Source organism: Lissotriton helveticus, chromosome 1_1 (genome assembly GCF_964261635.1).
Source record: "Lissotriton helveticus chromosome 1_1, aLisHel1.1, whole genome shotgun sequence".
Classification (NCBI taxonomy): domain Eukaryota; kingdom Metazoa; phylum Chordata; class Amphibia; order Caudata; family Salamandridae; genus Lissotriton; species Lissotriton helveticus.
This window is the reverse complement of record NC_136057.1, coordinates 891968273-891988623: the sequence shown is the minus strand read 5'-3', so window position 1 is coordinate 891988623 and position 20351 is coordinate 891968273. Positions and strand designations below refer to the sequence as shown.

Sequence of the window (20351 nt, the reverse complement as noted above, 5' to 3'; positions counted from 1 at the left end):
AATAGGCTCTCATTTGGACTATTCCAACGTGCTCTATCTCGGACTTCTGGAGTACCTTCTAGCACGCTTGCAAATAGTCCAAAACTCTGCCGCACGAGCCATCTTCGGACTCCATCGTAGAGCCAGTGCTAAAGATCTCTTGAAAACCTTGCACTGGCTCCCAATTTGAAAACGAATTGTTTTTAAGACACTCACTTTGGCCTTCAAGGCTCTTCACGGCACGGGCGCCAAATATATCAGTAAACGTTTGGTTTTTTACCAGCCATCCAGATCCCTTAGGTCAGCCTCCCTGGCCTTGGCTTCCGTTCCTGCTATTAGACGAGCCCGTATAGGAGGCCGCTCTTTTAGACGCTTGGCGCCTCAGCTGTGGAACGCCCTGCCGGCTCCTCTGAGAAAGACTGTTAACCTGTTAGTCTTTAGAAAAGATCTTCAGTCCTGGCTTTTTGTTCAGTAATATTCGGCATCTCTCTCCTGTCCCTGTACCGCCGCGGGTTCTCAAAGCGCCGGGACACTCCTCGGAGTAGCTGAGCGCTATATAAAACTCACACTAACATTAACATTAACATTAACAATTGTGGAGGTCTGGATTGCCACTTTTGAACTAATATCCCGGATGACTCTGTTGGAAATAGAACCCTCTCCGGAGGTTGCACTCCTGGGATATGTCTTTAATATGCCCAAGGAGCTACGCAAATTTAATGTGGTGGTGCTGCTTTTGGCTAAGCGTGAGAGATAGCTCTCAGATGAGGTGGCAAATTGCTTCCTACAATGGGTGCATGGCTTGCTAGCTTCACATTTTGTAACACAAACTGCGAACTGTGTGCCACTCTGCTCCCACCGAAGTCAGGAGCCTGCTGCCCCTAGTCAGACTCCCGATGGCATTGTTCCAACTGTCGTGGGTTGAAAGGTTAGCGATTAAATTATGTGGTTTAAATGTTTTCAGGTGCTATCTGTGGATGGATAAATTTGCACTGTGGGAAGCTGCGTCACAGGCAGACTAACAGGTTCTAGTCCTACACTGTTTAATTTTGTGTCACTCTGTCACATGTGTTCTGGTGTACAGCATGACAAAATGTTACTAAACATGTGAATAATTAACATTATTATGAAGGAACAATTGTGGAAATGGCATTGATTTGTATATATCGGAAAATGATAAATAACGTGGTTTTTTTTTTTAAAACATGTCTTTAGGTCTAAGAAGTTGGGAAAAATGGAAGACTTCCACAGATCTGTGTAGTTTAGGAAGATCATGTACAATCTCAAAATGTGGTCTATGGTACTCTGCCCCTTGTGGAAACCTACTTGGAGGTGCGACATAATGTGGTTGTCTTCCATCCATGACTCCAGCCGAGTCAACAGTAGTTTGCTGAGTATTTTGCTTACACTGTCCAGTAAAGAAATTGGGGGGTTGTCTCATCTCCCTTTTTTGTGAATTGGCACTATAATGGAGGACCTCCAGGAGTTAGGTACCACACCTTCTACCAATATGGCAAGAAAAGCCACTGTGAAGGGGCCCAGCCACATGACCAAATTGTATTTAAACACATAGGCAGCACCTTGTCTGGGCTAGGCGCTTTGCCCGATTTTTGATGCTGAATGGCCTGAGCTAATGCATTTTCTGTATGATGGTGGTAGCACAAGGTAGGTGTACCAGCATGTTGCCTCTTTTGGGCTTCTTAAAGGTTCTTTTCTGTGTTGCCCTTTTCAACCTATTTCCATATAGCAAGATGAAGTGCTCTACCCATCTTACAGGGCTCATATTGGCCTCCAGATTACTGGGCGGACCTTCACAGCCGCAAATGATTTCACAGTACTTTTTTGTAGCCTTTTGATCAATTTCGGCTTGTAGAGCTTACTACGCCTTGGTTCACTGGTTATTCTTCTTACATTGTATAAGTTGTTTATAGGCCCTTCTGGCTTCCAGCAATTGTGCCTCTCCCTCCACCACCCCAGATGTTCCTTCTAGCTTTAAGGGCTGTAGTAAGTTATTTCTTCATTTCAAAGCAATCCTCATCATACCAATCAAGAAAGGAGTCTTGTGGTATTAATTACCCTCATTCTTTGTGATCCAGTAATACTTGATTGGTAGATTTCTTAAAAGATTAGATCATCCGGGACTCTGGTACCCAAGCCTTCATGTTCAAGGCTTCGTGCAACACTTTGCACTGCTCATTAGAGAAAAAATCAACTGTTTCCCATTTGATGGTAGCTCTGGAAAGTTTTTACTGTTTACGTTCAGGCTCAATTTACAGGTATTTGCAGATTTGGTCTGATATCATTGCTTTATTTAAGTTTCTGCGAAATTATGTGGCACTGGTTTTTGCGTTAGATGTAACTATCTTGTAAAAAAATGTGGGTATAATTGTTATTGGCATATTAGTTTACAATACAAATGAAACTAGCAAACAGTTATGGTTTTTCCCGTACTTTATTATGAGTTTACCATCCCAAAACTGCCATCGGCAACCTTGGAACTGGAAACCAATAATAAAGTATAACAAAAAGCATTTTAAAAAGTCTACCATGCATGCACCCTTATAGACATCCATCGTTGAATGTTTCTGACATTTGTTATCATTCTTTTCTAGTCTAAGATTGCTTATTAATTGGATGCAATATGTCGGCCACCTTGAAACAGTAAGATAATGATAAAATATGGAAAAACATTCAAAATGCCATTCGTGTGTGCATGCACACGTTGCCATATTTCAATATTTTTTCCATGTTGCATATCTTAACATTATTTACCAATGAAACATGGCAGACGCCTTTCTTCTAAAAGTGTCAACCTTCACGACGCTTTAATGAATGATGAAACATGCAAAGAACATTGAAAGATGGCTTTCTATGTGTGCATATACAGCATGTCGTCTTTCAATGCTTTTTGTCGTACTTTATCATTGCCGGCTAAACATCCATATACACTGTCAAAGCTAACAGTTCTGCTCCTGGCATACTTGGGGCCGTAAGAATCAACCGTCATTCTAAAGAACCCAAACCTGAAAGTAAGTTTAAATCTAATTAATATAAATATTCGCCCGGAAAATAATCTACGTTTGCTGCTTTAAATAAATAACCTTTCAAAGTAGCACAGCATAAAAACCCCTTTGAATCAGATTTACATGTAAAATAATAAACTTTTGCTAAATCACATTTACATTCATACACAAAAAAAGTATTTCTGTTTGTTTTAAAAAGAGAAATGTTGTCTAACCGGGCAAGAGAAAACAATCTATTTTCTTATATATATCCTCACAAACTTCACACAGTACTTATCTGCAGGAGCTGCAGCAAAACCAAGGCTACGATTTAGGGAATCTGAGGTTTTGTTTATGCAGAATTCTAAAGTTCTATATTATTTAAAGAAGCTGCTGGAGTAGTAGCAATAAAGATTGTTGCATAATGTTAGACTCCAGGTCTTGCCATAAAATCCTAAAGGAAAGAAATGTGTGTTAGTGTTGGGTCTGACTGAGTAACTGACCAGTGAGTCCAGTCCAACATACAACCAGGCTCTAAAAACATGGCAATATCTAGCTCCAATAAGTAATCATTAATCATCAAAAATCAAAAGACCAATACTATCAAAACTCTGTCAACACCCTATATTATATTCCAAGATGATTCCTCTAAACAGCTTATGCCTTCCCAGTCTTCCCCAGCCACTGTAGATCTAGAAAGACATCATAGAGTTTAAGGACCTTTGTGAGTGGTTAGAGGTAAATGATGCCAGACTAAGGGGATTCCAGATCCAGTCAAAAAAATACTTTTTTCATTGTTCGCTTTACAATTAAAACAGAACAATGCTCGTTCAGAGTTGCTGGCTTAAGTTGTTGGTGGAGGCGTCCAGTTCCGTGCAAACTCATAAAGTCCTGAACACTTTGGATAATGTGACAAGGTTTTGAAAGTATGTATCTTAGAATCCTACAATGACATCCTTTTACTGGGAATTTTAAAGTTCACATCCAACAGTTCAAATAATTGGAATTAGGCAACACCTGTTTATGTGTTTTTATTTTTTAGCCCAAATTCCCACCTGGGCCCCACAGTTATGAGCAGCATTCATAAATGGCAAGTTGCAAATGAATTACCCTGCCCACCTTGCTTTTTTTACAGCTTAGGGGAGATTTAAGCTGATAAATAATGTTACCTCTACCAATAAATGGAACTTCAGGCCAGCTAGCATGCTTGGTGGAGGTACCTGACCAAAAAGAAAGGAGATCGACAGAGTTTTGTACTAAAAGCATCTTAAAGCATAGGTGCTGGAAGTAGATGCGCTGGGGGTGCTGCAGTACCTTCAAAATAACCATGCTGAAGTTCAGAAGCTGAATAATCAATAAAGATGCCTTTAAATCTTGTTTTTCTCTTGTCACAATAGCTGTGTGTTGAAAGACAGAGGTCAAATCTTAGTCTTCTGACAAACTGCTACTTAACACGAAGATTGATGTTTATTTTTCTTTCTTTGATTGCAATGTGAAAGGATTTTGTAAAGTGAACTATCTGACAATCTTGCTGGGGTACAGGGAGTGTGAAAGGAAAGGCTGTAGGGTTTCAGTTTTGTTTCTAACACACAATAACATTTAAATACATATAAATGAACCGTACACATATTTAAAACTATATTAGCTGTTAGCAAAGCACAAATAAAGCAATTTGTTTTTTAATTCTGAAGTGCGATGGAAACAAAGATGTAATAGGATCACAACAACTCAAGACCCTTATTAGGTGATGTGTAAATGATACATATTTGTAGAAACTAGTGTTGTGTATCGATTTAGATTCAGTATGAATTTCCCGATTTATACCCTTATATATATACAATTCACATTGCCCTTATTTAGGCATAGACATCCAGCCCTTATTTAGGCATTGCTCATGCTAACCAAATACAGGCATGGCCACCTACATCCGTTCATCTACGTCATAACGAGTTCTTGGAAAACCAGACTCTTAAGCCTTTAGGACTTCCCCTTGCTTGGATATTGATTTCTCCAAGAACTAATTTATTATGTATGAACATCTATTCCTTAGGGGTTCATTCATGACGTTCTTATGCCCGACTTTTACGTCAATACTGGCATTCCTAAACACCTTCAAGGTATAAATATGCCTTCACTTGCCATGGCAAATCACGGTTCGGTCCACGGTTCAACTGCCTACTTGCACGACGCGGCTCGCCACGGCAAGTTCGGAAGGAAGTCCAGTCCCCAACTGACACACTGACCAGATGCTGCATCCTCCTCGCCGAGAATCCAAATACAGTGTTTCTGACTTCCCTTGCGGGGTGTTAGAGATCGAGACCCGGGAAAGAGATTCCAACCTCTTTCATTCTAAGGTATGGATCAGACTAGAACCTAGAGGGACTCTTGGCAACTATAGTTAAACTAAACTATAGCTAAACTAAACTATAGCTGAACAGCACCTCCTTCTTCCCTCGTACTACACTTAGGTTAGGTACACTGGGGTAGGATTATTTTAGAAGCACCAGATGAGTATTTCAGCCTGTGTTATTTATGTATGTATTTTTATGAATATATGTCATAGCTACAGACCATGCTATTGCAGTATTATTTAATCCTACTGCTAATGCTGTACGTCTTATACTTCGCATTCTGTTTTACGATTGTAGCAGTTCATATCTCTTGCATGAGAAATAAGACTGTTCAATAAACCCTTTTTATTGAAACGCCTGTCTATCTATTTCTATGTAACTCTGTAGGAATGTAACGGTTATCTATTATTTCCACGATTCTAAGATTGTTCCGACTCTAAGGGAAACAAAGTTGTCATGTTTATGCGGTTGTCAGAAACTAATCCCATCTTGTTCATTTGAGAAGTTTCTAGTGACCTCTGAGTTAGCTGGCTTACACAAGTAATTAAGTTTAATGTACTCGATAGAGACATACTGACCTCAGTCCTATGGCAAAACTATAGGGTATATTATTCCAATGCGCAGAGCCTATCAGGGATATAGGAACTACACTACAGTAGATTTCCATACATTACTGTTAGTGTGCTATATAGCTATAGCAGTAAGAGGGCATGTCAGTGCAAATTTTGTGCCCATTTCAAAACGTGGTGTCTGTGAATGACACATTCACCAGAGGCTACATACCACACCTATATATCTCTACTGCTGAATGCACGTGACTCATTGGCTATGTTTTCTTTGTGAAACAATTGGATTTTTCCCAGTCCCTATGACTTCAGTGATGTAACATTGATGGCAGCACCCCCACTCTCGAAATTGTTCCAGCACCACTGTCTTCCAGATGTCCACCTTTTCTTTCTGTTAATTGTTGTAAGCTCAATTAGTGAGCAGCATATAACCAACACAAGGACAACAAGTTATACCCAGGGGTCTTAGGGTAAACAAATATACTCAAATAATTGTCCCATGGGGCTCATTTAAGTGATCACCTCATATCTAACTCCTAGGTAATCTATTCACTCATATATATTTCTTCAGCATGTCTCAATTATCCTACTGAACAAGATTTCATTCTGGATTGGTATACATCAAAATACTTTTTTCTGTCTTATTATGTGTGATGAAGTTACATGTAAATGTATTTGAAAGAACACCATTATAGTGCAGCTCTATCAGAAAACCTGCCTCTGGGCCCTGACATGCCAGTGACTACTCTTTACTGTCATGCATATGGACATGTAACCCTGTATAGGTTTCGGCTGCCTTTTCTAGTGTGGATTCCCCTCCTTTGCTTCCTCTTCCACTCTGGGGTTTATCTTCCCTGCTCCTTCCTCGATTTGGAGATTCTTTCCCCATGTTCTGCCACCAGCTAGAACATTCTCCTTGCCATATCACCCCTGCATAGTCAGTAGAAGATTCTGCTGGGCCCAGCAGAATAAGCAGCTAACCTCTTAGGCAGTGATTTCCTAAATAGTCCACAGTCGCTGTTTGAATGTATGTGAGCAGATGCACTTCATAGTAATTACGGCGAGAGTGCATACACATGGCTGCATCTAAATAGTGACATGCACTCCTAAGCAGTGCTTAATTTGTAAAAATAGAAGTGCCAGGGCCTTTGCAAGGAGGGCACTGCAGCTTGTTCCATCAATTGCCCTGTCAGTGCTGCCAATGACAGTACAAACACAACTACTAACCATCACACTCCTACAAGTGTGAAAATTCAAATTACTCCACACCCCTAAATCTATAAGAATGGTTTGGGGTGGGCAGGTATTAGTCATTTTTAATGAATATTAAATTAATAAACAACTGTTGTGCTCATCTCTAAATTAGACAGACAGTGCCACCATGTGGCAGGCTGTCATACGTGCCAGTGTTGATAATTAAGTGCAGGGGCTGAGCACCAGAAACCACCATCTCAAATTAAGCACTGATCCTAAGCCTTCTTTGATTTCCAATAAATGTTACCATTGCCTACCAGGTGGCAAAGCCTGTGATCTCTGTTGAGGATTCTTTTGGGTTGTTTGCCTACTTCACTAGCCTTGTAAGTTTGACTGATTTCCTTCGGTGATTACACAGTGAAGTGCGGTTACTTGGTGAATTCATTAGAATGTCCAATTTTTCTGTAGCTGCAGTGGTTGGAGTGAGTCAGTCTTCTGATCCAGCTGTAATGACAGGGTTGAGTCAGACTTCAGTTCAAAGTATTTTTAATTGTGCATTCCTCTGTTGTCTGAGGCTGAGCCTTTCAGACCCGTAAGACCCAATTATCAGCCGTCTCCTGCGGGAAAGATATTATTAAACTAATGGTCTAAACCAAGTCCTGGTTTGACGTTGTTGCACGTCACAATTCTAGAAAGTGCTCAGTAGGATTCAGCAGATGGTCCTATGACAGTACTGGGAAATGCATTGATAATGATAATGCAGCTCAGGCGTAGCCGCGCTCTGCGGCAACTGATCTAGGTATATGCGGCGCTGTATGTCAATGACCTTCACAAGTACTTAAAATATGCAAGTCTAATGGTAATGAGAAAATGAAGGCATTCTAAGAATTTTAACCAAAGGCAGCTTTCTTGCAAGTTTCTTTAGAGCGATGACATTCCCTGATGATACACTGAAGTTGTCCCCTGCTGTCACCGTCAATCATGCTTTTCAATAGTCCAAGAACGTCCACCAAAGGCTATTGTGCTTTTAACATCTGTAACATATTACTTCTCCCATCAGGTTGCATGGTGTACGAAAAACTTGGAGAGCAAGTCTTTGGAACTCCGGGGAAGCTGGTGGTGTTTGGATGCACCTCTCTGCAGAATGTTGGAGGTAGGCTGAAGTTCATGAGTTATGAATCTATATGATTATTGGTGTACAGTATCACATATGCGCTCATGACTACAGGACACGTTGGGATGACCGTAATAATAGGGCCATAATGATAGCATCACCACAGATCACAATCGGTGGGGGACAGTGGCAGCTGGTCACTCTAGAAAATAGTGAGCCATTATCAGGGCCGGACTGGCTGTTTTTGGTGCAGGGGGCGGTACTGCAGCAGTGCGGCAACATCGCACTCCTGTACCAAAAGCAGCAGCAGTGTAAAGGTACAGGAAGCGATCACGCTGGAGACTTGGCCGTCGTACATCAGGGAATGTCAGATGTAACTCCTGAACTTCTTCCGGGTCTGGCGGGAGTGGGAAAAGAGCACCGGCTCATGGGGGTTACCTCAGTACCGTCAGGTGAACGAATCCGTTCAAAGCATCTTTAGGTCCGGCGGCTGCGTTACGAGGAGCTTGTTTTAGTATGAGAGCTGATGAGCAGGCACTAAAGTGACACATTGTACTGCGGAGCTTTGACATGTCTGTTAAGTTTAGGCCTCGTGTTTTGTGCTGCACGCTGAGCAGCCACTGTGCAATGCGAAGAAAGCATCGGTCTCGGAGGGGGCACACCCTGTGCTTTCAGTTCACATGGAGACAGGCATATGGATGGAGCTCTCGGGCACTAATGTAATAAATGATTCGACGTAGCGTGTGCTTTAACTGAGCACAATTTATTTTAAAAAATCGTACCTCGGAGTTGGCAATCGTCTTTGCTCGGCTGGCCATCTCTTCAAAATCCACCCCACCGCGCACGCTGCCTGGCTGCCCTGAAGCGCTGAGCATGCTGGGCATACACAAAGTGAAAGTAGGCATCACCCATCTCGACCAATAAAAGCACTGATATCATGCTGTTTATAATACTAAACAGCATAAGAGCTGTGCAAGTGTTGGCTGGGACAGGTGAGCACAGCGCTCCATCGTAGACCGATGGGGTTGTGCCTCTGCTTCCCATCTCTTACAGCATTGGCTGGGGAAGCCTGAACTATGCACGTCAGCCTGGATGATAGCAAAATACTGGCCAACCTGACATGCACAGTTCAGATATACAGCCCTAGCTGGTCGGTGCAGTAAACCATGCACAGGAGCACATCATGTCTTGTGTGCCAGAAGTCAGATAAATAAGGTATTTGTAGGTAATGGCTCACATGTGGTCACATGTGGTCATTGCCCCATCACTCAAATAGTGAAATCGCCCCTGGAGGGGGACCAAAATCAGTGATATGTACAATTCAGAGTAGTAAGAGCTTTCATCTAGATACACAGTTTCGGTGAATGAAGTTAAAACAATCTTCTAGGCTGTTCACAGTTACCTCGATTCCATGCTGGGCAGACCAGCCATCTCTTTTTAAAAGTTTCACTAGCATGCTAGTACAAAATGCAGTTCACTTTGGGTACAATTGGGTTCATGAATTTGCACTTATTCGTGACCTTGTACCTCTCTGTAATTAAATATTTATAGCAGGCCACGTAGAAGCCCCACTAACCTTCCGTTAGACGCACCCTCTTACGCATTTAGATGTATCCTGAATGCCCCAGGAGTCAAATTCTTGAATGCAATCGAGATTTAAGTTGAATTAATAAGTTCTATCGGACAGCCGAGGCGACAATCTTCAGGTGTGGTGAACATGAAGTTGAAATGTATGTTTCACATGGTGTGGGTTTGCCCTTCTCTTTTCGGGTTCTGGGAGGGGGTGATAGACTGTGATAATGGTGTCACTCATCGAGCGATTCCTTGCTCACCTCTGGCTTGCTTGCTAGGGGGTTTCCCATGCCCAGCCAAATTAAAACCACCAATAGATTTACACACTTAGCTCTGATTCTTGTTAAGCGAGAAACCACAATGCATTGGAAGGCCAACTGAGGTTTCAGATTAGCTAAATGGAGGCAAGAGTTTGTTTAATGGGCAGGGTTGAGAGGGAAGAACTGTTCCAAGAAGTGAAGAGGGGGCGCGACACAACTGATAGTGTGTGTGCCTGGGAGAACATAGTGGACTGTTTGAGACCCAAAGAGGTCCCCACTACCTGAAGACAGGTTAGAAGGAGGGCTATTTAGACATATTCTGTACCTGAACATAGATGGGGTTATGATGATGTGCGCATGTCTGCTACTGCGCAGGAACTAGGAAACTGCTGCATAAGTGTTCTTGGACAGCATTGCAAGGGGCAAAGGGAGGTAGGAGTTGGGGGGCATGTTTTCTATGAGTGGAAAGGGTCTGATGCTTGCTTAGTGATGGCGTATACTGCAACTATTCAATCTCGCTGCAATGCATATAACCAGATGAGTTTTTATACTGTATTGGGCCCATAGACCACTTAAAACTTACAATAAAAAATGTTGTTACAGAAAAAAAGATAGGCTGCCACAAGGTGCTCAAAAAGATTTAGGTTTAAGGTGAAAAAAATTGATTCCAAAATATAGATCTGAGTAATATGCAGACTGCACCTAGTGCAAACATTTTGTATAACTTTACCTTAAAAGCACACACTCCACAGCTCATCAGATCACCTTACAATAACGCTCAAAAAGAATAGTGACTCCATCAATTAAATACAATATTGGCTCCTAAGTAGGGGTGGGTAATACTTACGCTTCTAACATGGAGTTCTGGCAAAACTTCTCCAACCGAAGCATGGTAGAGTTTTGTCTTTCATGTGGCTCGCCAACGTTAAGTTGGCGAGCGAGAATCGGCACCCCAGGCGCAATTTTCGGGCTCTAGGACTGTTCCCTGTGAGATTTTCTCAAATGGGCGGTCGCAGGCAGTTGCTATCATTCGCAGTGAGAATGGTGACACTCTAGTAGAAAATCTACTTGAACCACAGCAAAGAAGCAGTGCCATTTTGCGTGCAGCGCAAGCTCTCGGCGCTAAAGATCAGCACAAAGGGACGATTCTGTCCGCCCGCAGAACTCCGCGTAATCTCGTGGAGTTTTTATGTAACTACCCTGAATTCCGTGAAGTGACACTCCGCAAGTTCCGCCCTCCCCTACTCTCAAGCAGCTTTTACATTTGCAGATTAAACAAAGGTGTACATTTACATTTCTTTCAGGCACCGAGTAAGAAGACTTGATTCTAGTTCAGCTGTCTACCACTCCCTCAGCATCACAGCACAGGAGACTCTCTCCCCTTCCACTTCAACTGGGCCATCTAAATGGAATTAACCATCCCGGGACAGTTGTGTTTTAAGTAGGGGAACTGTTTTTGACAAATTAAAAAAGTATCGACATGTCATGCCCCTCAAATCCTGCCTTCTTTGACCTCTGATCAATATGGATATAAAAATTATATATATGGATATATGTATTATAAATTTTTTTTTACTACAAGATCCAGGCAGACAGCTAAACCTGTCAGATCTTCTGAAGAGATTCTAGCAAGAATTATTACAGTGCAAATCTTGGGTCGGACTTCCCGCCGCCTGGTTGTGGCCTCTGTTGTGTTCAGGGGTGACTTTCCCTCACTTCATCTCGGAGGCGGGGACCGGCTGCACTGTCGGGCAGCGGCGAGTGGGGCCCCCCTCTCTCCTACATTTATCGTGCCCCGGGAACCGTGTCCCCTCCTTTATTGGCACTGCAGATTCATACTCAACGTGGGCCCGCACAGTGAGCTGTGGTGGTGGTGGGGCCCTGCCCATGGCGGGACTACTTGGCACTCTTATCGGGTGGCGATGGGTGCTCCCTTGTGGGTGGGCCTCTGACGGGTTGGCCCCATGTCTTCTGGACCTTGGGCGTGCTCGTGCCCCTGCCCGTCAATGCTCTTGGGCGGCAAGTAGCGGACCCAGGCTGTTGTGGAGGTCAGTCCGGGCATGTTTTGTCAGCAGTAGGCCTAGCCCTAGGTGAGGGTGCTTTCGGCCATCACATCGGGTGGCATGGAGGAGCTCAGTGGCGGATGTCCTCCAGGTGACTGTTAGGCAGAAACCTACCGGGTCGGTTTGTCATCCTGAGGTTCTGCGGGGGGTGACACTGGAGATACCCTGGTCTGGGCAGCGACACAGGACTATGCTCTTGGGGTGCTGCAGGGCCTCCAGGCACACCACGGGATCTGTGACAGACGCTACTGGTGCCGCGTCCTTATAGTGGACGGTGTCCCCTGATTACTTTCACCTGGCGAGGTCCTTGAGTTGCTCACGGACTCTCCACACAACAGCGGATCCCTGAGCCCCCTTTCCCCACACCGAACTTTCATCCCCCCTTGGTCTCTTGCGGCCTCTGCAACATTGGGACCCGCCCCTGGCCATGGGGAGGGACAAGGGCCTCAAACCTACAACGGCCCCTACACAGACCAAAATGGAACGGTTTACTAACTCTGAGTCGGAGCCTCCCGAGGGGGCGACGGGGGGCATCCCCCCCACAAGACAAGGATCGTGCCACCATCCTTCAGGTCATCAGTGCCTCTCAGGCATCCGTAGAAGGGAAGATTGGGGAAATCAAGATAGATGTGTCCCTCTTCGGGCAAGACCTTCGCAACTCCACTGCATGACTGACAGAGGCCGAATCCCGCATCTCCACGGCCGAGAATGACATCTCCGAACTCAAGGATCAGGTGGCCCAACTTTGTCTTCGCACCGGGGAGCTTCACATGCGTGCCGAAGATGCTGAAAACTGCGCACGTCGCAACAACATCTGCGGTGTGGGGTTTCCAGAGGGAGTGGAAGCAGGACATGCGGCCGTCTTCGTTGAAGAATGGTTTAAGTCCTGGATGCCGCATGATGCTCTGTCAACACGGTTTGTTGTGGAGAGAGCCCACAGGTCCTTGGTACCTAAGCCTCCTCCTGGTGCCCCACCCCACCCCATCATCTTAAAAGTCCTCAACTTCAAAGACCGTGATGCCATCTTGCGGGCGGCTTGGGCGAGAGGTCCCCTCAGGTTTCAAAATCACATCATTATGGTATTCCCGAACTACACCAGGGAAGACCAAGACCTTCGGCGCTCCTACACGGAGGTCAAGAAGAAGTTGCGCACCCTGGGCCTGCAATACCAGCTCCAATTCCCGGCACACCTTCGAGTCATTTTTCAGGTCAGAACACAATTTTTCGGGTCTCCCCAAGCGGCATGGACATGGTTGACGGAGGAACGTCCACCCCGGCACGATGACTCATCCGAGCACACGCAGCTGTATACTGTTGTGCGGAGATCACCGGGACGCCAGCGCCGGTGTCGCAAAAGGTCTCGTAAGGGGCGCCAATCACGAGCATCAACATCCAGATCCTTAAGTGTGGTGGCTCGCGACCATCGCGACTCCTCCAGTCAATCGGCTCTCCACCGCGTAGCAGGCGCCGCTCCGCTGAAAACTTAGTGGGCTCGTCCCTTCCGCTGGCCCAGGTGGACTCGGACCTTTCTCGCACTCCCACTCTATAGTGGCCGTGTGGTCAGTGTCAGCCGTGTGCCCGCCAATGGGGTGGGGCGCTTCACCGGGGGGGGTCATCTGACCTGGTTGGAATTATATGTTTATTTACACTGTTTCATGCCGATGCACTAGTTATCCGTTCTTCTGGAGGGGTCCTCCACGCTACCGATCCGAGCATTTTAGGTTGGTTTAGTTAAATGGGGGTTCGACAGATGCTTCTGTTCTCGAAGTGTAGGGTGGGGGCAGGGGAAAGAGGGGTGGTTTGGGATTGTTTTTTTCCCCTGTTGTTGGACTTCTATTTGTTCTGATGTTTCAGCTTCCACGGACGGGTATATGCTTCATCATCAAAGATTGCACTACCTCTTAGCGTGAGCGACCAAACACACACATATTGGCCCTCGCACGCACTTACACTACCCAATGGGGTGATGTGGCTTAGACCCAGACATCACCCGCCAAGACTGATGACATCACGACCAGGGCTTCCCTCCATGTCCTGTCCTGGAACGTTAACGGTTTCCTGGATAGGTTGAAGCGCACCGCTGTCCTTTGCTATAAGCAACACCTCCACATTGACATCCTTCTCCTCCAGGAGACACATCTACTGGGTAACTGCTGCCCTTTTCTTGCCCGTTACGGGTATGACAGACTGTGGCACTCCGGCTTCTCCAGAGGCTCCCGAGGGGTGGCCATTCTAATGAGACGTAACCTGCCCTTCGTTCTGTCCCGGGTGATCCATGACCCTCAGAGCACATATGTGGCGGTGTGCGGCTCCTTGGCTGGCTCTTCTCTCCACCTTATGTCCATATATTTGCCTCCCTCCATGCTTACCTGTACACTGGCACAGACCTCTGCCCTTCTAACCACTCTCCCCTGGGGCCACAGTTGTGGGCGGTAATTTTAATGCGTCCCCTCTCCGGCATTAGACACAACGGGCCTTCCCTCCTCTGTCCACATTGCACAAGCAAAACAGTTAAGGGCTTGGTCCGAGTCACTGGGCCTCTGCGATGTGTGGCGCACCTGACACCAGCGTGCCATCCATTTTACTCATACCTCCGCAGCCCATCACTCGCAGGCACGCATAGACATGGTCTTTCTCCCTGCCACTGACTGCTCGACAGTTGTAGACACTCGTATACTACCCAGGGGAATATCAGACCACTCCTCAGTGCTCCTCAATACAGGGACTCCCCCTACCTCAGCCCACCAAATGTGGAGGATGAATGCATGGTTCCTCCAAGATAAAGAATTTAAGATGATGGTAGGGAAGGAGCTCGAGCAATACTTTCTCACCAACAAGGGCTCCGTACCCTCCCTGGGTACCCTATGGGAGGCTGGGAAGGCTACCATTCGGGACTTCGCGAAGGGGCAACTCAAGAAGCAGAGGCAGGAGCAGCACCGGGAAATCACCACGAAGGAAGCGCAGGTGATTCACTTGGAACAATCTCTTTCCCTGCATGACGATGCCGACAACTAGCCCTTATCCGGTCCGAGATTAAGCAGGTTTCTATAGACACAGCCAAGCTCCTCTGGAGGTCCTCGGTGGCAAGAATCTATGGCTGGGGAGACAAGAATGGCACGATTCTGTGCAGGTTGGCCATTTTTCCCAGGGCGAATCGCATAATTACGGAAGTGGTGGATGACCAGGGTTCGGTACACACCGCCCCTTTAGCGATTGCACGTACGTTTGCCAGTTACTATCGGCGTTTGTATGCTGCACAGACCCGCAACTTATTGCTCTGTGTTCTCCTCGGAAGGAGCCGCGTCGGTCTCCCCTGGATGGAGACGGCAGCCCAGAAGGACCTAGACCGCCCCATCTCCAGAAAAGAAATTCAGGAAGCTATTTCTCTCACGTCTCCGGGTAAGACTCTGGGACCAGATGGTCTTCCCCAAGAATATTATGCAGCTTACCGTGACACACTGGTGCCCAACCTGGCCAGCCTTTTTCAGGAAGCCCTTGATAAGGGCTCCTTTCCGTCGGAGACAGATATTGCCACTATTGTGGTCCTTCCGAAATCCCAGCCCCCCTCCTGTCACTGCGTGGACTACCATCCCATATCCCTCCCCAATCCACAGATCAAACTTTATGCCACCATCCTTGCCCAACGGCTGAAGCCATACCTGCCCATGCTGGTCCACCCGGATCAGTGTGGCTTTATGCACCACACGCGTGACCCGTCACTCCCTCCGGAGGGTACAGCTAGCTCTTGCCCACCGACACTTACTCACTCCTTATTTGGCTCTTCTCCTTATAGATTTTGGAAAAGGTTTCGACACGGTGGACTGGGCATATCTCCAAGACGTGTTGATTGAGATGGGATTCGGGTCCCCGTTCCGGGCACTGGTCCAGGTACTCTATGCGCAGCCGCGTGCACGGGTGTTGGTGAACGGCTTCCTGTCCGAGGCCTTCCCCATTGCTAGGGGGACACGGCAGGGCTGTCCCCTTTCACCCTTGCTGTTTGCCCTGGCAATGGAACCCCTGGGGGCCCTGGTGCAGGCTGACGTCCGCGTTAAGTGATGGGAGTGGTCAAACACCGAAACAGACAAGATCTCGCTCTAAGCGGACGACGTCTTGCTCTTTCTGGCCAAGCCCACGTCCTCTGGGCCACACTGTCTCTGGTTGTTGCAGGCATTTGGGCGGGCGTCAGGTCTTTGGCTGAACCCCTGGAAATCAGTACTGGTCCCACTTCACCTGTCAAGGGACTGCTACGATTGGCAGTCTAATATTCTGATCTGGCACAACTCCTTTAAATATCTGGGAATATGGATTACCCTGCTCCCGGCGCTGGATGGTTTACTTACCAAATTTTCTATGGGGCACTGGGAGGTCGCGTCTGGGACTCTCCACACGTTGAATCCCTTCCTTTGATGGGGGCATGGGCCTGACTCATCTGTACCTCTACTTCATAGCCACACGTTTGCTGGTGGTCCATGATTGGTTCAACGGGGGATGGTCTGACCCGGCCTACCGGCTGGAGTTGTGTGAACTGGGATTTTCTAAAGTCCAGGTCATGTTGTATGGGGGACCAATCCCAGCCCAACTGCCAGATGTGACACGTTCGGTTTTCCTGGCTTGGCGGGCTTTGCTGCGACATACCTGCTGGACTGACAAGCTGACCCAATGCACTCCCCTCTGACAAGGGGCTTGGCTCCAGGAAGTGAGTGGCCTACGGGGGTTCAGAACCTGGGATCTTATAGGCATATCGCAGCTTGGGGACGTCTGGGTTAAGGGCCATATGCTTTCCTTCAAGGACATGCGTACCCGTTATTCCATACACCCCTCACAATTTTATAAATATTTAAAGTTAAGACACGCCCTTCACATACACATCATAGACAACACTCGGCTCCCGGAATACAGCCCCACGGAGACCCAGACTTTATTGGGGGACTTAGGCAGAGGAGGCATCTCCCGTATATACCGCACTTTAATCAACAACGCTCCCACTTCGCTGGACAAATTGAAGGACCAATGGTTGGATTGGGTGGGGCCACTGGATGAGGTGGACTGGTGCGATGCACTCATGGCGCCCAAGACAATTACCGCCTCCGCCAAACTTAGACTAATCCAGCTATATTACTTGCATGCCGCTTACCTTACTCCAGTGCACCTTCATCGAGCAGGCCTATGCTCCGATGCGTCCTGTGCTAGGTGCGGTCAGGCCCCAGCAGATTTTTTTCATGTGGTCTGGTCCTGTCCCCAGCTGGCAAATTTTTGGGGAGCCATTGCAGAGGAGCTTACAGAGGTCTTGGGGTGGGCGGTTCCTCACGATCACGCCACTCACTATTATGGATAACAGATGGGCTAGATGGGTCCCGGAATGATAAGACCTTCTTTAACACAGCGATGATAGTTGCCAAGCGCGACATAGCGCCGGCTTGGATTTATCCCGATCCACCAGCTTCAGGAATGTGGCGCAAGGGAGTGAACTGGTGCACAACACAAGAGAAAGCTCTATACGTGGCACGGGGATGCCCCAAGAAATATCGGAGGGAGTGGGGTAAATGGCTAGGCGCTGTCGAAGAAAGTGGATGAGGCGCTAATCCTTCCTGCGGTCATATATCCCATGGGGTGCGGATTTGGGGGTCACATGGCTTTTGATGATGTATATGAATATCTGCTTTCCGTGATTTTCCTGATTTCTTTGTATGTTTTAAAATCAGTAAAATTTTAATATAAAAAAAACCCAACAAATGAAGCTTCATTATGATAACTAGTGCAAATTGTCTATCCACATGGGTGGACACCAAAACTCTTGTCTGCTAAGATAACCTGTGAGATTCAATGTAACAAAATGCCTGCCTATAGGCTTTGGCACAGTGTAATAACAATTCACCCTGAAAGCCTATTGCCTTTAACACATGATTTTCACAATAAGTAAACAAGGTCTAAGTGCTCTGTCACAACTTTTCATTATAAACAGATACTACCTACGAAATTTGACATAACCTTTCCCAGTTAACCGATTAGGCCTGCAGCCTTTACTACTGGCTTGACTCTATATCCAACACAAACCTACTGATGTGCACATAAGCCAGCAACCATCAGGCATACAGTTATACAATTACAAATATGTACAAAATTACATTTAGCAAAACAGTACACAACCCCTCTTAAAAGGGCCTAGCAGGAATGCTCACAGTGAAATATTCTTCTCAGGGTGTGTCAGAATGGATGGCCAACACCAAACTCCTACCTACTGCGGTACTGTATGGGATTACATATAATCAAGTACCAGTGTACAGCCTGTAACATAATATGATAACAATCCACTATTAGAGACCTATTTAGCAAATACTTACGACCTCTATCACAACTTTTTATAATAAACAGAATAGACCTAAGGCATCTGGTATAATATTTCCTTGCACGCCAATCAAGTCTAGAGCTGTTTTCATTGACTTTTCACCATAACCAACTCAGGCCTAAAGTACTGAGTGTAAGCTTTCCCATGGGGAAACCATCAGGCACACAGTCATAAAATTGCGAATGTATACAAGATTACAGTTGGCAAATCAAACTACTGTCTCTCCTAAGAAGGCTTAATAAGGATTCTCACAGACCAAAACTTCTATGTCCATGGTTTGTCACAGGGGGTAACCAGCACCTAAACCCATGCATACCATGGTAATATTTTAGATTCCATGTAATAAAATACCTATCTATAGGCTTTAATGTAGAGTAATATCAATTGACCCTTAAATAGCTATTGACTTTAATATATGGATTTTACAATAAACTCGTCAAGTCTACTTCCTTTATTGTAACATTTCATAATAAACTGATCTAGCCAATAGGACCACCTCAGCTCTGCTGTATTGAGCATAAGCTTTGTCACAAGCAAAAGGTGCAATACAACCAACGTGGATGGAGCCTAAACCCCTTTCTCAGCAGTACTCATAACACTCTTTTTTGTTAATCACATCAAGTCAGGTATGGGTATCCCGTACTGCTTTCAATCAAACAACTGCAATCTGAAGCATAAAGTTAATGATGAAAGAGGAGGGTGCTGGGAATTGGAAGATAGCAATACCTTCCTCAAGACTGCCTTCCTCTCATGTGTATGGTGCTGCTGCCAGAGAAAAACAAACACTGTCAATTATATACTTATCTTTACAGCATGACAGTCCCATGGGTGTGCCCCCCAGGTCAAGGAAGCTATATAGCCGCTGGGTCAGACATCTGGATTAACAAACAAAATAATCAAAGCTGCATAGAGGCAAATCACACAACTTCTGCCTTATTAAAACTTGTAAGCCCCTCTCTGAAAGCTCTTTTTTTAACCTGATCACATAAGGTCTGGCAACAGCTGTACTATCTAGCCAGAGCTAAAATCAGTGTACTTGACATTTTTGAAACTATTAAGAATTTAGATCAGTGTCTGCATACTTGCCAAGGGAAGAAGCCTTATTCATGGGCCTAACCCGGAGTTTTCAATGCTAATGATTATGCGGGGACATTTCAAAGTAGATCTGACCGCGAGTTAAAATTGATTTGAGAAGATGACACTTAAAATTCAAAAACATTTTAAGATAGAATATTGAATGGAAGCAGTAACTCCATTCGCCGAATACAAAGCAAAACAGGCTTCACTATTTGATTTGTACAGTTAAGCAAAGTGGTGTTTAGTAGGGCTGCATGTCTCTTTTTTATTGTTCTTTGCAGTCCAGCGCTTCGTAGTGCTGAAGAGCCAGTTGAGTTATGTGGATATTTAAAACAACTTAGAGTGAGATACAAATAAAAGTACTATTACAGTGGTTTGGGGTTGAGCGGGGATAGGGTTGGGATGGGCATGGATTACAATACCCTGCAAGAAAGCAGGGTGATTACATAAGGGTAAAGTACCCCAAGGTGTTCTGTGACCCTATAGAGGAACGAGGCAGAAGGCCGAATTCCTTTGTAAGGTCATGGTACTCTAAGGTGACTTGCAATATTCTTATAATGTTCAGCAGTGGCACTGAGTTTTTTATAATACATGGCCATACAACCACCACCTTTCCCAGAAAACACTTAAATCCTTGGAGTATTTTCATGTGAAAGAGATATGATGTCCAAAAACAGGAATAATACATTTAGCTCACGTAGCTCAAATATGTGTAGAAACATGAAGAGAGATATTTTCCTATAAGTACCTAAACATGTTGCCATAACTATCTCTTTTCTGCTTATCACTGTTCAGCTAGAAAAACAGAGCAGAAGAAGGAACAACCA

General features: G+C 45.5%; 1 protein-coding gene across 1 annotated transcript in view; it reads left to right on the top strand.

Moving 5' to 3' along the window:
* The window catches only part of SLC38A1 (solute carrier family 38 member 1), a 437324-nt gene that overhangs the window by 327554 nt on the left and 89419 nt on the right, over positions 1–20351 (top strand). The window contains exon 6 of the mRNA XM_078675755.1: positions 8153–8245. Within this exon, the coding sequence (XP_078531881.1) occupies positions 8153–8245 (93 nt within the window). The remainder of the gene's footprint in view (positions 1–8152; positions 8246–20351) is intronic.